Source organism: Chenopodium album, chromosome 7 (genome assembly GCF_948465745.1).
Source record: "Chenopodium album chromosome 7, dcCheAlbu1.1, whole genome shotgun sequence".
NCBI lineage: Eukaryota > Viridiplantae > Streptophyta > Magnoliopsida > Caryophyllales > Amaranthaceae > Chenopodium > Chenopodium album.
In genome coordinates this window covers 70,625,305-70,644,613 of record NC_137840.1, presented here as the reverse complement: position 1 = coordinate 70,644,613, position 19,309 = coordinate 70,625,305, and the positions used below count along the sequence as shown (strand labels likewise).

Here is a 19,309-nt window from a genome sequence, read left to right as displayed (position 1 = left end):
TATCGATCTCAATTTTTAAAAAACTTTACCCCCCTTTCTCTGTGTGCGTAAAATGCGCATTTGAAAAATGAATTCAAATAATGACCGATCTCATTTAAATGTGCAATCTACTTGTTTATTATGTTATTGATTTCCGATTCCGAGACGGTCTGAACCGTGATTTGACTCCTACTCCGACTTATATATAAATTTTTTGGAGGTGGTAATGTGTAATTGTATACTCCAATTGTGGAGTCAATTAGTGTTTTGTTTCTATGATCATTGTATATATATGTATCCAAACCCAAATTCTCAAAATAAATTGAATAACCAAAAAAAAAACTTGGAATAAGAACGGAGTCAGAGGCCAGATATTGAAGTCGGATCGGAGTCGGATTCAGAGTAATATTTAGCCTCTAACTTCGTGTAGGGTCGGAAATGGATTTAGCATAATCCACCTTAAGTCTAATCCATTGTCATCCCTACACATTTTTTTGGGGGGGGGGGAGGTTTAGTAAGGAGAAGGGCCTTATTGGGTCGGAACCTATCATTGGTCTTCCCGACCCGAGTTAACGGGTTAGACAATTTAGAAGAGTGGGGGAAAATAAGGAAATCCAGGCCACTCTCCCAAATTGTCACTAGTGTGAATTGAATTACCTCCAACCTCATGGTTGGATGGTGCTCTTCTTTCCACTGAACCAAGCTTGGCTTGATCCCTACACCCAATTGGATGATGGACCTTAGGCAACAATCTATATCTATGTAGTTTTTTTTTTTTTTTTTTTTTTTTTTTTTTTTTTTTTTTTTTCATTGCCCAACTCATGGACAACGGAAAAAAAAGTCATGCAATGAATATTTTGTAGGCCAAAGCTACTTTTTATTGTATTGCATTCAACTATATATTATTGTACGTAGTATATAAAAAGTTACATCATTCATTCCCTTTATTTGATGCCACCAAATCTATTGATCTTATTGATAAACAGTTTTATCATCTTCCTTAATCGACTAAAATCTCAACACTTTGTTGATTCGATCAATATTTGTGGATCTAAACTCATCAAATTCATGAGCAGCAGCACACTATTCATGAAACAAATATAGATTATTGTTTTCATCTACGATAAAGAGGCACTACTTAAAACAATTTTTGGACTAAACATTTCTAATGTTTTGAGTAGTAACAACTTATCAAATGTTAAATTAAGAAGATAATAATTTAGTGATGATCTCCTCCAAACATACCACCACACATTAAAGAGCAACTTTGGGCACATGACTTTGATGACTCGAATTGCCCCAAATGATCCATACACTCTTTGTGACAATTTGTCTTGCATTCTTTTATTAACTCATCAAATGTAGCATATGTAGTTGTTGTTGTCATAACAATCATGGTGATCAAGAGAAATGCAGCCATCTTGTTTGATGCCATTGTAGATCGATGTATATAATAGCTAGGTTTTATTTATGGAGTATGTACTTTATTTTTATGGTGAAAGTGAAGACGAAATTATATGTTCTTTGATTTTTTTTTTTTTTTTTTTTTTTAATAAAAGCTATGTTTTTTCGTCTCTATTTATTGTAGGTTTTCAGACCTTAAGGTGTCTAATTTTGGTATATGATGAGGTTTACCTGGAGGAATTAAAGGCAAGTTTTGAGGCTATTAAATTAAGGTGATTTTAAAGTAGCTAGAAATTCGAGTACGAAGAAAATTGAGAGGAACTTGTGTGGTAATAAGCATAAACAGTAGGGAAAAAAGGAGGCGTGGACGAGAAAAAGAAAATAATTGAAGGAGAGTGAGAGAAGTACATCTTGAAAAAAACTAAAAAGTTAATCACAAATTGCCTCAGTTTGTCTTGGAAAGACACTCGTACCATACAACTAACCACTATAAATTTTGAGATTTGAGTGGTGATGAGTTAGTTATTAGAATTATTATTTATACTTGTATGGAAAGACTAGTCGTACTTCAAGTTTGTCATAAAATAATTTAAAATTATAATATTTTCTCTCGACCTATGCTTCATCTTAATTTTAATTAATTATACTTCAATGAATATCCAAAAATTAAGGGCTTGTTTGACATCAGTTTTGGTTTTCGGTTTTCTTTTTTTGGTAAACCAAAAACCAAAAACAGGAAACAAGAAAAAGGAGTTTCCACTTTTCATAATTATCATAATTTTAATAAGTTAATATAATTTTTGATTCATTATGGGACTCATATCATATACTTTTAGAGAACAAAAATCCAAAAAACAGATTAGCTAGTATTTTTCAATTAATATCCAATTTATTTTACTTACGTACAATTACTACAATAGTATTTATGAAAAGTGTCTATAAATAATAAGTTAGATTAGCTAGTTTATGTTAGATTTTTGTTGAAAGATAAAAATCGGTGATACTCCATAGATAACACGAACTTTTTTTTTTTTTTTCAACAAAAGTCTTAATGAAGCAATAATGGTTGATCGTAAAGAACCTTTAAATCATAGTTTAATAGACTTGATGAAGCAAGACTATATTATTTAATTACATTTTACTACAACTTTATTTTTACGTAAAAAGACAATTTGCTTCAATTATCTCCTTTTCGGCTTTCTTAAGCTTAGGGGTGGATAACGTTTTAATTAATTCAAGAGTATGATGAGCTAATTTAAACTTCCTATGTGCCAATATCAAAACAAGATATATAATAATATTAATTAATGTATAATAAGAATAGAAAAAAAAAAAAAAAAAGAACCTTATGTGCCTCAATTAGAATTGTCAATTGTGCAACTATAAGAATTACCATTATGAGATAATATTGATAAACTATTTAAATGGTCAAAGTTATTATAAGAGTAAATTAAATAATTAAATGACCTTGAATATATAATCATAAAAGATAGTTAGATGTTAGGATTTCCCCCAATTTTAACATTATTAAGCATATTATATGGAGTACCTCATCATTTCATTAATCGATTTGCACAACTACACCCATACGTACCTGTCGTACCATATATATCATATTGATCATATGTCCATAAACTACAAAATATATATATAGATCAATGATGTGACGAAATCCAACACATGCAACAAGTTAAATTGACATAAAAATTAAATGAATGTGTCATGTATTCGAACAATCAATAATCATCATTTCATTTGGTCATCAGTTTGGTATACAAATTGTGTTTATAGGTCACACAAAAAAATGTTACATGCCATTGTAGGCGCTAAAGTAAACGCTAAGAAGCTCATCTACATTACCAAAAATCGAACTGGGTTGTATTGAATTGGATTGTACAGAATTAGCCTTTACACCATTATTATTGAATTTGGTCTGTATTTTGCATATACTAGTGCATGCTACTTTGCAATCTTTTGGTTGAGATTTCTTCAAAACTAAACATTCTTTGTAGCATGGCTTCACGCATCCTGGTCGTCCTTGATCAGCAGCCAATGTCGTTGTCGTCGTTGTCATGACAACCACGGCGATCAAGAGAAATGCGACAATCTTGTTTAACGCCATTGTATACGTAGTTGTATGCTAATAATTGATATTACTCCAAAATTTGTGTTGCCTATATATAAATATTTGTATAAATAATAATGTATTATCTATTTGATGACCAAATGAAGGTTGATTATTTTGATGAATGATTTCTTCGCATTTTATAGGGTTCAAGCTTTAGGGTAGGGTGTCTAAATTTGGTATATTAATATGATGAATAGTTTATATTTAGAAAAAATTATAGGAATGTTTCAAGGTCATCAAGGTGTGGTGATTCGAATATGTGGTAAGCATAATTGCATATAATTGTATGATGAGAGGATTTATTTATTTATTTTATTTTTTTTAATGTGGAATATTAGTACCTGTGCATTCATCTTTTAAAAATAAATGTCATATAGTACTAAGTATTATATAATTGGGTGAGTGCGTTTAATCATAATTTAGGCGTAAAAAAAATATACTTGTAAGTTTAGGCGGCATATCACTAAACTAGTTTTGTTCTTCGGGTGATATTCAGACTGTTTATTGCATTTTAACATAAATTTTCTATCTATATGCCATATTTCTCAATGGTGAGATTGTTTTCAACAAGTGTCAAAGTGTGGGATTATTCTTTTTAATAATACTTAGTACAAAGTTATCAAATATAAGGGCCCATCCGTCCATTGACACGCTACGAATTGGCATGCTAGTTGAGTTGTGCATGTGCATCATTTATGAGATTGACACAAGCTCGATACTGCACTAGTATTTCATGGCCCGTTTTAGACAAGACCCACTTGAGCCAGAAATACGACACATGCTACTCGACTCCGCTCGACCCGTGCCCATGCCTATATTCCACACCACTGATCTCCATAGAAAGTTCAAACATGTGTGTACGATCAAATATGAATGAAATAAGTTTTCATATGAGAATATAGAACTTGGCATTCGTCATAATATAATAATTGTGAGAGTGGGGGATAATTCAAGCGGTTAGAGCATCATTCCCAGTTCTAGGAGATGCTGAGATCGATTCTCATCCCCGCCCTTGTGACTTTCTAAACACAAAAAGTAAAAATAATATAACAATTGTTATCTAATGACATTATTGTAAGTACACGTGTTTTAAAGTACCGGGATTTACACCGAGAAAATACAAGTTTATCTTGATTTATAAAAATGTGTTTATCTAGTGACATTTCTGTAAATAAATCAATAACTTTTATTGAATGTGGGTCACACAAATATTGATTTATTTACAAAAATGTCATACATAGAATGTTTTGTTGACTTATTTACAAAAATGTCATATTGCATAGATGTTTTGTTGACTTATTTACAAAAATGTCAATACATAAACGATTTTTGTTTATTATCAAATAAAGGGGCTCCGAGAGTGAGGAATAGCTCAAGTGGTCAGAGCTTCCCTCCCGATCCCAGGATCCTGGAATCGATTCTCATCACCCGCCCTTATCATCAATATCAATATACCTATACTAAAGGCGAAACCAGAAATGACACTTCTCATAACATGGTTAAAAATTTTCCCTCCAAAAGGTTTTTTTTTTTCCAAAGCTTCTTAGAGAAGTATTTAATTTAATACTTACTTTACAATAATCAATCAATATATCATAATCAAATCAATCAATCAATCAATCAATCAATCAATCAATATACCTATACTAAAGGCGAAACCAGAAATGATACTTGTCATAACCTGGTTAAAAAATTTCCCTCCAAAATGGTTTTTTTTTTTTTTTTTTTTTTTTTTTTTCAAAGCTTCTTAGAGAAGTATTTAATTTAATACTTACTTTACAATAATTTTCTTTTCTATTTGGCAAGTATATTCATTTTTACACATTCAACAAAGATTTATTTATTTATTTATTTTATGACGGGAACAAAATCATATAATACAATAATGTAATCTTATCTATAACTTTGTAATGTAATCCATAGTTATTTTTATTAGTCGTGCATGCATTTCTTCCTCCGTTTTCTTTAATGATTTTAAAAAAATCGTAATTATAAAACTTTCATCCTATTTTGCAATTTGATATTATTTTTTATAGTAAAATAATTGTATTAAACTAATGATAAATATTGAAATTAACGTGCATGACACGAGATCTAACCTAATGGCTCTCTAAACACAAGAAAATAAAGGTATTCCTTGTTTTCATCTAGAAATTTCCGATATTTTGCAAATTAGGTCTCCAACGAATTCTGTTTAGCCCTAGTTATATTCATCAATTCCTGATGCAAGCGTCAAAATTCAAAGCTTTAACAATACGAAGATAACGAAAACCCCAGTCAAAATCTTCTGTTTTCGGTACGTTTGCTAAACTCTAGTTTGAGCTTTATAATAATGTAAGCATAAATGCATAATTAACTTTTTATGTTGAATTTTTGTTCGAAATATCAAATTAAGCTGAATTATAGTTTGTTGATTTTAATTACCAATTTTAAACGAACTATATTCTTAGTTCTTTGGATGCTTTCTTATGTCAATTGGAAATTTTAGCATTTGACATTGGTATGAATTAGCTTTCGAAAATCAAAATTTTAGCAATTGCAGGAGTGATTTGAAGCTTATTTACTATTCAGAGATCTCAAAATTAGCTAATATTAGATAGGTTATAAATTATTAATAATTGAAATATAGAAGTTTCTAGAGAAATATAAAACAATTGTCAACAAACTAGGGTTTTGGAAATTAATAGCTGATTATGAATATAGAAGTTTCCTTGGCAAATTAGTGCTTCTAGTAAAAATTGTAGTTATTATTCAATCATAGAATTCATAGTATTCAGCTATTAAAAATTTAGTTGAATTATAGTTTACTAGGCAAATTAATGATTGATAAACTCTTAAAAAGCATTCGCAGTTTTTATTGCATGGAAGGTGAAAACCCTAGTTACTTATTAGTAGTTTGGCTCACTTAGGATCCGTTTTGTTCGACGAAAAGTTGTATATGGGAAAATTGCAATTGATGACCCTTTGTTTGGTTCTTTGGTAGTTTTACATTGCAATCCCCTTAGTTCGGGGTGACAGATACATGATCTCCATGACTTCTTATTGCCAATTTACCACCATAGACCCAAACTCCTTCTGCCATATTGCTGCTAGCTGCTGAAATCCATTGTCGCCCACTTGTGAGTGTCCCACATTGGAGAAAGAGGAGAGATGATTCCACTTTATAAGGTAGAGAAGTTACTCCTACTATTGTCACTATTGTCAATTGGTTTTAGTATGAAAGCTCCTAAGCCTCGTGTATGGACCAAACTCTCCTCCTCCTTGTTCGGGTTGTCGGACCCATTTCATATTCTCTCAAAATTTAACACCAGCCTGCCATGATGACCTTTGCAAGTGTTACTGAACGACGAGGGAGAAAGCTGTCCAAGATCTATAGTATATAAGTAAAAGGTGAGAGGTTGATTTATAGGTCTTTGTTGCCAGGGAATTTCTGATGCTTATGACATTCAAAGGCCGCACCTTAGTGTTTACTGTTTGACCATACGAAAACCTAGCTTGTGTGCATATATAGCTCTAACTTTTGGGTAAAATTTAACAGACAAATATACTTACACAGCCACACATGATTAAAGAAAAGAAGATTAACGCCTATATATAACTTATTAACTTGTACATTCTCATGATCCTTAGATGGTCCAGGTGCTCTTTGAATGTCTGCTTGCTGTGATGTTGTAATTGCAAGATCAAGGCTTGCATTTCTTCAAAAGAAATACTGATTAAATCCATCATAGGAGGGGTTGGAATTGAATTTACTTTGGCCAGACTCGACCTGGTTCACTCATCATTCTAGGATTGAGAGGAGAGAAAAGAAGTCATGAAAGGCAAACAAACTTGGTGGTTCAGGACATTCGGGTTTAAGATGGTGTAACTGATGGAAAGTATAGGGTAGTCTATATATTATATATTTGTTTTGTAATTGCAATCTTTGCACCATTTGTAAGATGTGGTCTCTTTTGTATGTCAGCTTACTTTGATATGAACTCTTTTTAGATTTGGTTTTAAACAAGATTGTGTCTAAATTGATTTAGGGTGTCCAAAGACCAAACTCTAAATTGTTGATTTGAACAGACAGTCATTGTTTGTCATAGTGGCTTTGCTTCGGTGGCCTAAATTGATTTAGGTTGTCCAAAATCCAAAAAAATTGTTGAAGTGAACAGATTATGTCTAAATCTAATTGTTATCGAAACTGATAAACTGAATTTTGATTTTTTTTTAAAAAAGGCCTTAATATATTGTGTGTCAATCAATGTTTGAGGTTTTTGGTTTCTCAATTTTGTTGCCCTCAAATTAGTTTGAACTATATTTGGTCTAATTTATGACCTTCATGATCACTCTTAGTTGGAATTGGTTTGCTTCTTCTACCAAAATTTGATATAGGATATATTCAATTTAGCTGTTACACTATTTAATTGAATTAAATTTTGATACACTGTACTGAATTGAATTTAAATGTGCTGAATTATTTATAGCTTTAGGAGTTGTTTGTTTGACATAAAAAAACATGGGAAGTGAGACTTCCTAGGAATTGCAATTTTAGTGTGTTGTTTGGTTGACAATAATTTGGTGAAATGGGGGAAGTGAAACTTCCTAGGAATTTTGAGTTCCCACAAAATGTAGGAACTTACTTACCTAACCCCCCTAGGTAAGTGGAAATTCCTATGGAAGTTACTTCCCTCATTGTTAACCAAACAATTTTATAAAATTCCCATGAATTTGATTGTAGGAATTTAATTCCCATAAATTTACAATTCATGGGAAGTTCTAATTCCCAAGTGAACCAAACAACACCTTATTGTAATGAATCTAAATTGTCTGAATTGAAAATAGCACACCGTTAGTATCTTGTTTCAATGCACCATTTGTATTTTTGAGTAAATTTGAGTGTATCTGCTTATCACTAATATCATTTTGATTTATTTGCTTTAATGCAGTTTCAATTATACTGATGATCATTAGGATAGTGTATTTTAAATTTTTGTTCATTTATACTCTGTTATTGTTGTATTATAAGGTTTCAATGTCAAGCCCGGGAAACTTAATGCTTTAATGCAGTTTTAACTATACTGCTGTAAGTGCTGTTACTTTGGAGGGTCTATTTCAAATCCTTGTTTATATATACTTGGTTAGTTGGATACTGTTGTACTATAAGGTTTCAATGTCAAGTCTAGGGAACCGAAGGCGTATTAAAAAAGGTGTAGACCACATCAGTAACCTACCAGATACAGTTTTATGCTATATTTTATCTTTTCTCACTACAAAGGCTGCTGTTAAGACCAGCATATTGTCTAAAAGATGGAAGCATGTATGGACCAAAGTTCCTGCACTTGACTTCACTGAGATAGTTAATATTTCGACGGATCGACAACTCTCTTTGGAGGAAAAGATTTGTCTTAAGGATTGCATCGATAAGGTTCTTCTTCATAATGATGCATCTTATGTCCAACGATTTTGCTTGGATGTTATGGATGTTGATGCCTTTTATGTCAATTCATGGCTGATTGCCGCATCAAGGCGTGAAATGCATGAGATAAATATCGCCCTTAATGTTAAAACTTTGAATGTATTATGTCTACCTCCGAGGTTTCTTTTAAGTGAGAAACTCACAGTTTTAAAACTGCAAGGGCCAATAAGTATCAGTGCCTCGGCGTCTTTCCATTTACCCAACCTGGAAATCATCCATCTCAGTAAGTTTAAGTTTCCTGATGATGAATTCATGAAAAGGTTGTCATCCAGCTGCCTTGTTCTAAGGGAGCTGCACATTGTCAACTGTTGTGTCAAAGCTACAATCTGTGTGGAGTCCTTATCCCTAAAATCATTAATAATAAGAAAAACTCGTACTTCTCAAGAGAAGGTATCTTTTGCTGTTAAAACACCAAACCTTACATACCTTGTTCTTGATGAGTTTTGGGTATCAGTTGACATTGGAGAGATGAGATCACTCAATGAAGCAGAAGTCAATTTTTTTGTCAATGATTTTCAAGTGGAGGAGCTTTTATCAAAAGTTTCTGGGGTAAAATATTTGCACTTAAAATCTGAAGTAAGCTTAACCTCTATCATCTTTTTATTTACAAGTGTTATTTTTATGCTGCTAGTTGGGTGTTGATAACTTTCTAATGCTAGCAAGGATTGTTTTTGGTTTACAGGCATTATTAACATCAAGAGAGCTACCAGTCTTTCCCAATTTGATCTGGTTAAAGTGTCATGCTGAGAAGAAGTTGTCTAAGCCATTACATTGCGCTCCGAAGTTGAAATCGTTGATTATCCTATATGTAAGCACATTTTTTATGTGATTTTCACAGCTTCTGATTTTTTTTTAAAAAATGTTTTGTGCCATGGTTAGTATTAGTTTTAATACTGTGGGTTTTATTCATCAGTTTAATGAGAATTCACCATTCGATCCCAAATTTGCACCCGAGCATCTGCCATGCCTTGAAAGTGTTGAAATCTGTAGCTTCTGTGGTAATGAAGAAGAACTCAACATGGTAGCATACTTTTTGAAGGCTGCAACTGCTTTGAAGGAGATGAAAATCATCTTTGATTGTTGTATTACTTCTGATGTTACTACTGTTTTGTCTGTTTGTCAGGAGTTATTAGATATTCCTAGATCTTCAGCTGTTTGTCAAGTTAAAATTTCTAAACTCGGCCTGTAATTTTGTTTTAATTTTTGGAAAATGATAAACATATTCCTAAGGGCTATATAATTTGTTTTTTGAGAAAACCTAAGGGCCATATGTAAGAAAGCTTAAAAAGGATATGCTTCGAATTAAGAATAGTTTATTTTTTAACCCTCAAAAATTAGGTGAACCGGAGACTTCCTTTAAGTGAGTTTATAGTGATACTCGCGTAAGATTGTCTCCGGTTCAGCTTGAATCCTATGTTCAGTTGTTCACTACAACTTGAACCTCATGTTCTCTATCATTACATAAATATCCAAATACCCAATGAATGATGTTTACTATCATGATATCACCAACTTGAATCCCATACTCTTGAATCCCATGTTTACTAATTGGGTATTACTATTTTATTATACAATCGACTGATTATTAAATTTGCTATTGGTAAAGAGAAAAATGAGCAAAAAACTTTTGCTTAATTTTTCCTCTTGCACTAGCAAAATTGTCAAGTTAATGGAGTAATAAGGAGTGAAGGACTAATAACTGTAAAATCTATTCACTAGCTATACATTTTGCTCATTTATGCTAATGTACAAACTTGACAACCGGAATTATACGTTGAGAATAATTTGAGAGACATCTTTATTTCACAAACGATAGTGAAAGTGAAATAACTATTCAAAGTTTCAAACAATAGATTAAGTTGAGTTTGTCCAGAGCACTCTAAACTCATGTAATTTTTATGTACTACGCATTGTAGCTAACTACGAATAAATTCCCTAATTTCTACTGAATATCGAGATGTCTACATGTAAGAAAAAATACATACCGAGTACAATGATACATGTTGACCATTTCTATGGTTGACCGAATAACTACCAACTTATCGAGCACTCCTAAACAACAGACAAGTTCAGACATGCTCATGTTAAACTGTTTACTACGGAGTATAATACCAAGTTAAGTTTGGTCTAGTGGGAAATATTGCACCTTCCAACCTTAAGGTTCATGAATAATGTTCTACTTCATAATGAAGCATCATATATCCAACGATTTTGTTCGAATCTTTCTAACGCCGATGCCCTTTTTGTCAATTCATGGTTGTTCGCCGCAGCAAGGCGTAAAATACATGAGTTAAATATCATCCTTAGCCAATATATGGATATATGCCTACCGCTAAGGTTTCTTTTCAGTGAGACACTCGTGGATTTAAATCTGCATGGGTCTTTAATTATATGTTGAGAATGTTGATCATACACCCTTCTTGCAAATCGAGAGGCATTTTCTATTTCAGTAACGATATAGTATTTCGTATTTAGAAATGATATGATAGTGAAATAATTATTCAAACTATGGGTCAAGTTGAGTTTGACCAGAGTACTCTAAAACACATTTCAAATAAATTTTATGCATTGTAGCAATAATAAACTACGAATAATCCCTCTAATTTCTAATTTAAGTTATCTACATGTAAATTAAATACATATGAAGTACAATAATACAAAATAATCAAATAACTATCAACTGACCTAACAGGGCTAGCAAGTAGCACTCCTAAAATAACCGAGAAGTTCGGATCAGTTCAAGCTAAGTTTTGAGCTATAACATGCTCGAGTTCGGACTAAAGGTGTCAAAACCACATCCAACCCGAATCGATCCAAAACCGACCCAAAGATGAAGTCGTTATATTTTTCGACCAACAAAGGGGATTTGGGGGGTTATTTTCTTATTCTTGTAGTTAATTTGAAAATATCCGATTCAGATTTGAATTCGTTTGGACACAATAATTTAGCATGACTTAACAGTAAAAATTAACCGACCCAAACTCATCCGACCCAATCCGATCCTCCAAATTGACACCTCTAGTCAGACAACGATACATTTGTTCTGCACCTGTTCCTAGGGCTAAGCAAAACTACCCGAAAAACCGAAAACCCGTTCCGTTACCGTTCCGAAAATTAGGGTACTCGAACCGTTAACGGTTCGGGTACCCGTTCCGATAATTTGTTATCGGGTATGGTTTTTGGGTATCATTTTAAAATTAACGGGTACCCGTTCCGTTCCGATAAGCAATTATTTTGTTTTTTTTCCTACTTAAATCTATCTTTTCAATATTTAAACTTTTACATTACTTCATAATCACTATAAATATCAATAATTAGTAATGTTATTAATAATTTGGTCAAGGGAAACTTTTGATCACCTCTGTGAAAAACTTGATAGACGCTTGACAGGTTGGAAGACAAAGTATTTGTCTTTGGCAGGCCGAATCACTCTCACGAAATCAACCCTCACCACCCTATCAAACTACTCTATGCAAACTGCTAAATTACCTCGCTCAATTTGCGATGATATTGATAGGAAAGCTAAAAGATTTATTTGGGGAAGTTCGGATGAGAAGCAAAAAATTCACCTTCTTTCGTGGGAGACACTGCAGCTGTCGAGAGATAAAGGAGGTCTAGGCCTTCGATCTGCTAGACAAGCCAACTCTGCCTTTTTAACAAAGCTTGGTTGGCGTGTCCTTAAGGAACCTCAAGCCCTTTGGTCTCGTGTTCTTCGTTCCAAATATTGCAAAGGCCGATGTGACATTGATATGTTCATCCCCACTTCTAGCATGTCGAACGTTTGGCGAGGAATAACTGATAATGCTGCTTGGATTAAACGAGGCTCGCAAGTTGCCGTAGGTAATGGTAGAAGAACTCTGTTTTGGGAGCACAATTGGGCCTCTGAAACACCCCTTCGAGAGTTTGCTACTGCCACAATTCCCAGTTCTGTGGAGGGAGCTATTGTAGAAGAAATGTGGGATCGCCAAAGCGGTTGGAGATGGGATTTATTTTCTCATCTTCTCCCTGAGCAACAATTGAAGCAAATTGCAGCGTATTCTCTAGTTGATAACCCAGATGCTGATGATGTTCGATACTGGAAAGGCGCTACTAATGGGAACTTCACAATTAAAAGTGTCCTTAAACTAATGAGAGATGATGATGTGATTCCAAGAGACCCCAAGTGGGATCTTGCTTGGAAACTGCCAGTCCAGCAGAGAGTGTGCACTTTCTTATGGCTAGCTTTACATGATAGACTTCTTTGCAATTCGAATAGAATGAAGAGAAAGCTCACTAATGATCCTAGATGCCCAAGGTGTAACCCCAACACTGATGAAACCCTGATCCATCTCCTTCGAGACTGCTCAATAGCTCGAGAAATCTGGAAAAAAGTTGGTGGTATGGCTCTTCTCCCTACCTTCTTTTCTGATGATCTCAATGAATGGATAGTGAAGAACCTGGATGCGAATGATCCCATTAAGTCAGAAAAATGGCCGACTTGCTTTGCTACCACTTTATGGTGGATTTGGAGGTGGAGAAACTGTTGGGTGTTTGATAAAAAAGATGAAATTCCGAAAGAAGCAGGAGACTTTATCCTTCACCAAGTTGATGAAGTCTGGAATGTATTCACCAATCCAAAGCCACATCTGATGCAGCAGGGCCAAGGTCCTAAACAGAAAGCTGAAATTTTGGTGCGTTGGTTAGCTCCTCCTCATGGCTGGTGGACTTTGAACACGGATGGTGCTAGGAAAGGGTCTCCTGGGCTAGCTGGTGGGGGAGGAGTCATTAGAGATCCAGAGGGACGCTTTGTCAAGGGCTTTGCTGCTAACTTCGGTATTCGTCATGCGTATAGAGCTGAACTGTTAGCTCTCGAATATGGTCTCAAGCTAGCAAGACAGGTGGGCATCACAAACATTGTAGTGCAAATGGATAACAAAGCATGTGTAGAAGCAATTTCCAATGCCAACCAGCAGCAGGGAGAATGTGTGCACCTAGTTAATAATTGTCGTAATCTTTGTAATTTTTTTTGGTTCTTCGTTTGTTATTTTTCATTGTTATAGGGAGGGGAATAGAGTGGCGGATAAACTTGCCAATATGGGTGCTATTCTCCAAGAGAAGGTGGTTTATTTCGATGATCCTCCAATCGAAATAAAGAACCTTCTTTGGGAGGATATGGTGGGGGTGGCTTTGCCACGAATGGTGGTGTAATGTGTGTTCTTGTTCGGGCCTTGCCCTCGTTTGCATCAAAAAAAAAATTAATAATTTGGTCAAGATCATGTGGTATTGTTGTTAATTAGTATTAAAAAATATCATAGTAACTAATTTTTTAAGTTTAATTATCACTATTGGATACTTTTAGGGTACCCGATAACCGTTCCGAAAATTCGGGTATCCGAAGTCTGGGTACCCGAACTTATCGGTTCGGGTTATGGATATCACTTTTAGTGATATTGGTTATCGGGTACCCGAACCGTTAGTACTAACGGTACGGGTACCCGTCCCATGCTCACCCCTACTAGTGGCCGTTCCCACCTCTAGTGCCACTTCTCAGTTCTCACAGAATGTCCCTGACATTAACCCGATCGTTTAATTAGGTTTTCATTCTGAAGAAATTTCTGAAATTCTGCAAATTAAATCTCAAACGAATTCTAATTAGCCCTAGTTTATCTATATCAAAATTCTTGCACTTCAAAATTCATTGGAGTAACAAGCTGATGATTACGAAAACCGCAGTCAAAACCCTCTGTTTCCGGTATGTTTGCTTCTTTGCTAAACCCTAGTTATTGGATTTTTAATATGTAAGCATAATTTACATTTATCTTACGATTCATGTTGAATTTTTGTTGGAAATATCACATTTAGCTAAATTATAGTGGGTTGATTTTAATTTTTTCATGTTAATTATCTATTTTCTCATTACTTTGGATGCTTTCAAATGATAAATTTGTTACATTTTGATTGGAATTTGATAGTGGTTTCGCATAGTATGAATAAGTTTTCATAAAGCCAATTATTACCAATTGCCAGATTGATTTAAAGGTATTAGGCAATTGACAAAATAAACTCTTTTTATGTTTAATCTTTTGTTGTTGCTGTTGAAATCTTATCATTGGTTGATTTTATTGCTTAAGGAAAAAGCCCCACAAACTAATTTGTGGAGATAAGAAATGGTGTGAGGTGAATGTAAGGTTGATTAATAAACTCTTAGGAAGCATTTGGTTTGCGGGTTTGTTTGGATGCAAACACGAAGGGAAAACCCGCTCCATAGTTACTAGTTAAGTGTTTGGTTAACTTAGATTTTGTTTTGTTGGATGAAAATTTTATATGGCTAGACTTGGTTCTGGTGTGAACAAATTGGTTCACTCATTACCCGTGAATAGAGGATGGGAGAGAATAAGTCTTAAGGGTAATATGCAATTCTAGGCGAACTTGGTCGAGCAAGACTCTCAGGCTTAAAATAGCGGTATATGATGGGGAGGCTGAAGTTAAAAGGATTTTAAAAACCATAATAGCAATTGTTACCGACTAGGTTTTATGAAAAAAAGGAATCATGGAATGGGTTGAATTTGACCTCAATGCTCTACTTTTACAGGGTTCATTGTGTATCCTTCTTTAGGTCAAACCGATTAGGCTCTTAAAAGTGATCTTTCAAAGAACTTTGAACTAGTTGATTGGCAGCTTGAAGAGCTTTTAAGTTAAATTTATTTATAATTACACGTTGAATCGTTGATGTTTTATTATTTTTTTCATTTTTTCCCTTAATGTTCAAACAACATCAAGCTTTGATGCAGTTTGCAGCATATATTTATTGCTCAACATTATATGTTGAATATGTTGAGAAGTGGGAATTTGTTGGAAAATCGAGTCTGTCAATAATGACATTTATAGAAGCTGAGGGTTTGCTTTAGATTGGCATTTGAATTACGAGTGTATTAGAAAGTTCAATCTGTCTTTTGCATTTTATTGTCAAAAAATCCTGAATTTATTCTTACTCAGCTATACTGTACTGAATTGAACTGTGCTGAAACTGTTGTGGAGCTTAATTTAAATGAACTTAAAATCTCTGAATGATGCAAAATCAAGTTGGAAGGAGCATGTACTTTTTTTAATGCAACATTCAAGTCTTTGGGTAAATCCAAGTCTATTTGTTCATCAGTTAGTGTCACTGTGGATTTTATTGCTTTAATGCACTTTCAACTATAATGCTGTTTCTTTGGAGGTTGTATTTTGAATCCTTGTTTATTTATACTTGGTTATTGTTGTTCTGTAAGGTTTCAATGTCAATCCCATGGAACCGAAGGCGTCTTAAAGACATAGACCACATCAGTAACCTACCAGACACGATTCTATGCCATATATTATCTTTTCTCACTACGAAGTCTGCTGTTAAGACCAGCATATTGTCATATAGATGGAAGTATGTATGGACCAAAGTTCCCGTACTTGACTTCACTGAAGAAAAGAAGACTTCGGGGGATCAACAACACTCTTTGGAGCAAAAGATTTGTTTCAAGAGTTTCATGGATAATGTTCTACTTCATAATGAAGCATCATATATCCAACGATTTTGCTTGAATCTTTCTAATGCTGATGCCTTTTATGTCAATTCATGGCTGATCGCCGCAGCAAGGCGTAATATACATGAGTTAAATATCATCCTTAACCAATTTATGGATATCTGCCTACCACCAAGGTTTCTTTTCAGTGAGACACTCGTGGTTTTAAATCTGCATGGGTCTTTAAATATCGGTGCCTCGGTGTCTTTCCATTTACCAAACCTGGAAACCATCCATCTCAGGAACCTTAAGTTTCCTGATGATGAATTTATGAAAAAGCTGTCATCCAATTGTCCCGTTCTTAGAGAGCTGCACATTGTCAATTGTGTTGTCAAAGCAATGCTCCGTGTGGAGTCCTTGACCCTAAACTCATTATTAATTAAGAATACTCGTACCATTCATGGGTTGGAGCAGGCTTGTATCGTTATAGAAACATCAAACCTTGCATACCTGTGTATTCATGAGTATTGGGTATCATCAATTGACATTGGAAATATGAGGTCACTCATTAAAGCAGATCTTTGTTTAGACCAAATTAATAGTGATCAAGTAGAAAAGGTTTTAACAAAAGTTTCCGGGGTAGAAACTTTGCAATTAAGATTTGAAGTAAGCTTAACCTTGATCCTCATCTTTATTATTTATTACTCTGTATTTTCATTCAATTTGTTTTTGTTTGGTGTTGGTAACTTTCTAAGGCTCTCATGGATTGTTTATTGATTTACAGGTCTTCCTATTAGTAACGGAGCTTACAGTCTTTCCAAATTTGACCTGGTTAGAGTATGGAGCTGACGAGGAGTTGTCTAAGATGTTATATTGCGCTCCTAAGTTAAAATCATTGTTTCTTAAATATGTAAGCACATTTTTATGTAATTTTCGCAGCTTATTACTTTATTTTTTAGGAAAATTTAACAAGAAAAGTCTAACATTTGCCCTGTTTTCTCAGAATAATCCAACCTTTTGATTAACCCTTGAATAATCCCAAGTTTACTACTTATTTTCTCATAGCAAGCTTATTTAAGTGGTTACTTAAACTTCAGGTAATTTCCTCCTTTCTTGACAGTCGACATTGGTATTAGCTCTAACCATTAACAATGGCTTTCCTTCTCTCTCCTCCTCCTTCCTTCTCCTCTCTTCAACTACTTTTTAACCATTAACAATGGCTCGTGGAGTCTTACACCCTCACCTCCCTGAACTTTCTCGCCAGCACCTCACCTTCCTGTCAACCTACCCCATTTCCCCGTCAACCAGCCTGCCCCAATACCCTCTCCCCTCCTTGACAATCAGCCCGCTCCATGCTCCCCTCCTAATCAGCCCGCAACCACAACGTTGTGACCCACACACACTGCTTGCTCCCCTTGTTCTCCCTCATCACTCTCCACTTACCACCACATCCAACAACCTCAATGGAACTATTAACAACAAACCCAGATGAGAATTGGGGGTGGGTTGTGGTCGCCGGTGGGGGTGGGTTATGTTGGTTGTGGGGTGGGTCATGGTTGCTGGTGGGGGTGGGTTATGTTGGGCGTGGTGAATGGTATTAATAATGGCTATAGAAGTGGTGGTGGTGGATGGGGTTACTGGTGGCCATGAAAGGGGAGAAGAGATAGGATCAGAAAGAGGATGGTGGAGAAGAAAGGAATTTATTTATTTATTTTAATTATTAGAATTAAAAGATTAAAAAAATTAACCAATAAGGATGTGACATGTGGATGGTAACCGGTTATAATGGGTAGGGTGACCTGCTAGGGTTGTCGGGAGAAAGTGGGTTGTCAACTTAGGATTATTTAGGATTAATCGAAATGTTGGATTATTTTGGGAGAAAGGGGCAAAGCTTGAATTATTCTTGTTAAATTTTCTTTTTATTTATTTGTTGTGCCAAGACTTGTACTTTATTACATGTAAAACTGTGGGTTTCATTCATCAGTTTGACTGCGGTGACCGCTTTGATCCCGAATTCGCGCCCAAGCATCTGCCATGCCTTGAAACAGTAGAAATCTGTGGCTTCATTGGTCTAGTAAAAGAACTCGACACAGCAGAATACTTTTTGAAGGCTGCATCAGCTTTGAAGGAGATGAAAATCAACTTTCATCGTTGTGCTACTGATTCTGATGTTACTAGTTTTTATCAGGGGTTATTGGATCTTCCTAGATCCTCAGCTGTTTGTCGAGTTAAAATCACCAATCCATTTTGCTGTAAATTGGTTAAGTGGAATTAATTCCCTACCTGTTAAGGGAATTCTGCACTGTATCTGTGAACATGAACTAAACTATAAATCAATGTTGGACATACATTTAATCTTTTAGTTTATTTATTTATTTATTTATTTATTTTTCCTTCTGTTTTAATCAATGACATCGTTTTTTAATCTGTAAAAATGGATTTAAATTAATGCTATGTAAATAACACTCTTAGTTTTAGAAAAGTTAGGTGAACTCGAGACTTTGTTACGTGGGGAAAATGTTAATATGTCATTAGAGATTGAGACATCTTTGAAAACTCTTAGAAGCAAGATGTTATCTGATAAAAAAAAAATATTCTTAATCACTAACCTGAATCCTAGACACTTGAGAATTTTTTGAATTTATACAAGACGTATAGCATTGTAATTAAACTTCCTAACATTTACAATTCGAGGAGTTTAATTTGAGAAAACACATATAACAAATACTCCGTACAAGTAGACTAGTAATGTTGATCAAACGACAAGCAATTGACCAACCACTTTAAAAGTAACCGATAAGTTTAAATCAGGTCAAGTTGAGTTTTGAGCTAAAGCATTCACATTCAGGGTGCTTCGAGTAT

At 34.4% G+C, this 19,309-nt stretch overlaps 2 protein-coding genes across 5 annotated transcripts; both read left to right on the top strand.

Annotated features, from left to right (window-relative positions):
- Positions 1-5,631: 5,631 nt before the first annotated feature.
- Positions 5,632-10,239, top strand: LOC145638310 (F-box/FBD/LRR-repeat protein At1g78750-like). 3 transcript variants are annotated; one of them, XM_081689277.1, is made up of 4 exons: positions 5,632-5,807; positions 8,523-9,548; positions 9,655-9,780; positions 9,886-10,239. In XM_081689277.1, the coding sequence occupies exons 2-4, from the start codon at positions 8,667-8,669 to the stop codon at positions 10,159-10,161; spliced, it is 1,284 nt and encodes a 427-aa protein (XP_081545403.1). In that variant the 5' UTR covers positions 5,632-5,807; positions 8,523-8,666; the 3' UTR covers positions 10,162-10,239. The 3 variants fall into 3 exon arrangements, with proteins under 3 accessions (XP_081545403.1, XP_081545404.1, XP_081545405.1); XM_081689278.1 differs by having other exon boundaries at positions 8,443-9,548; XM_081689279.1 differs by having other exon boundaries at positions 8,784-9,548; positions 9,886-10,236.
- Positions 10,240-14,456: 4,217 nt separating this feature from the next.
- Positions 14,457-18,791, top strand: LOC145638309 (FBD-associated F-box protein At5g22730-like). Of its 2 annotated transcripts, XM_081689275.1 has the most exons (4): positions 14,457-14,703; positions 16,223-17,113; positions 17,232-17,357; positions 18,432-18,791. In XM_081689275.1, exons 2-4 carry the CDS (start codon positions 16,229-16,231, stop codon positions 18,720-18,722), a joined length of 1,302 nt encoding a protein of 433 aa, XP_081545401.1. In that variant the 5' UTR covers positions 14,457-14,703; positions 16,223-16,228; the 3' UTR covers positions 18,723-18,791. The 2 variants fall into 2 exon arrangements, with proteins under 2 accessions (XP_081545401.1, XP_081545400.1); XM_081689274.1 differs by lacking the exon at positions 14,457-14,703 and having other exon boundaries at positions 16,138-17,113.
- Positions 18,792-19,309: the final 518 nt, after the last annotated feature.

Excerpts from the sequence above, each read along its gene's own strand:
- LOC145638309 (XM_081689274.1), top strand. The coding sequence starts at position 16,154 with ATGCTGTTTCTTTGGAGGTTGTATTTTGAATCCTTGTTTATTTATACT. Across the intron at positions 17,114-17,231 it reads CTTTGCAATTAAGATTTGAA|GTCTTCCTATTAGTAACGGA; the intron begins GTAAGCTTAACC and ends ATTGATTTACAG. Across the intron at positions 17,358-18,431 it reads AATCATTGTTTCTTAAATAT|TTTGACTGCGGTGACCGCTT; the intron begins GTAAGCACATTT and ends TTCATTCATCAG.
- LOC145638310 (XM_081689277.1), top strand. The coding sequence starts at position 8,667 with ATGTCAAGTCTAGGGAACCGAAGGCGTATTAAAAAAGGTGTAGACCAC. Across the intron at positions 9,549-9,654 it reads ATTTGCACTTAAAATCTGAA|GCATTATTAACATCAAGAGA; the intron begins GTAAGCTTAACC and ends TTTGGTTTACAG. Across the intron at positions 9,781-9,885 it reads AATCGTTGATTATCCTATAT|TTTAATGAGAATTCACCATT; the intron begins GTAAGCACATTT and ends TTTATTCATCAG.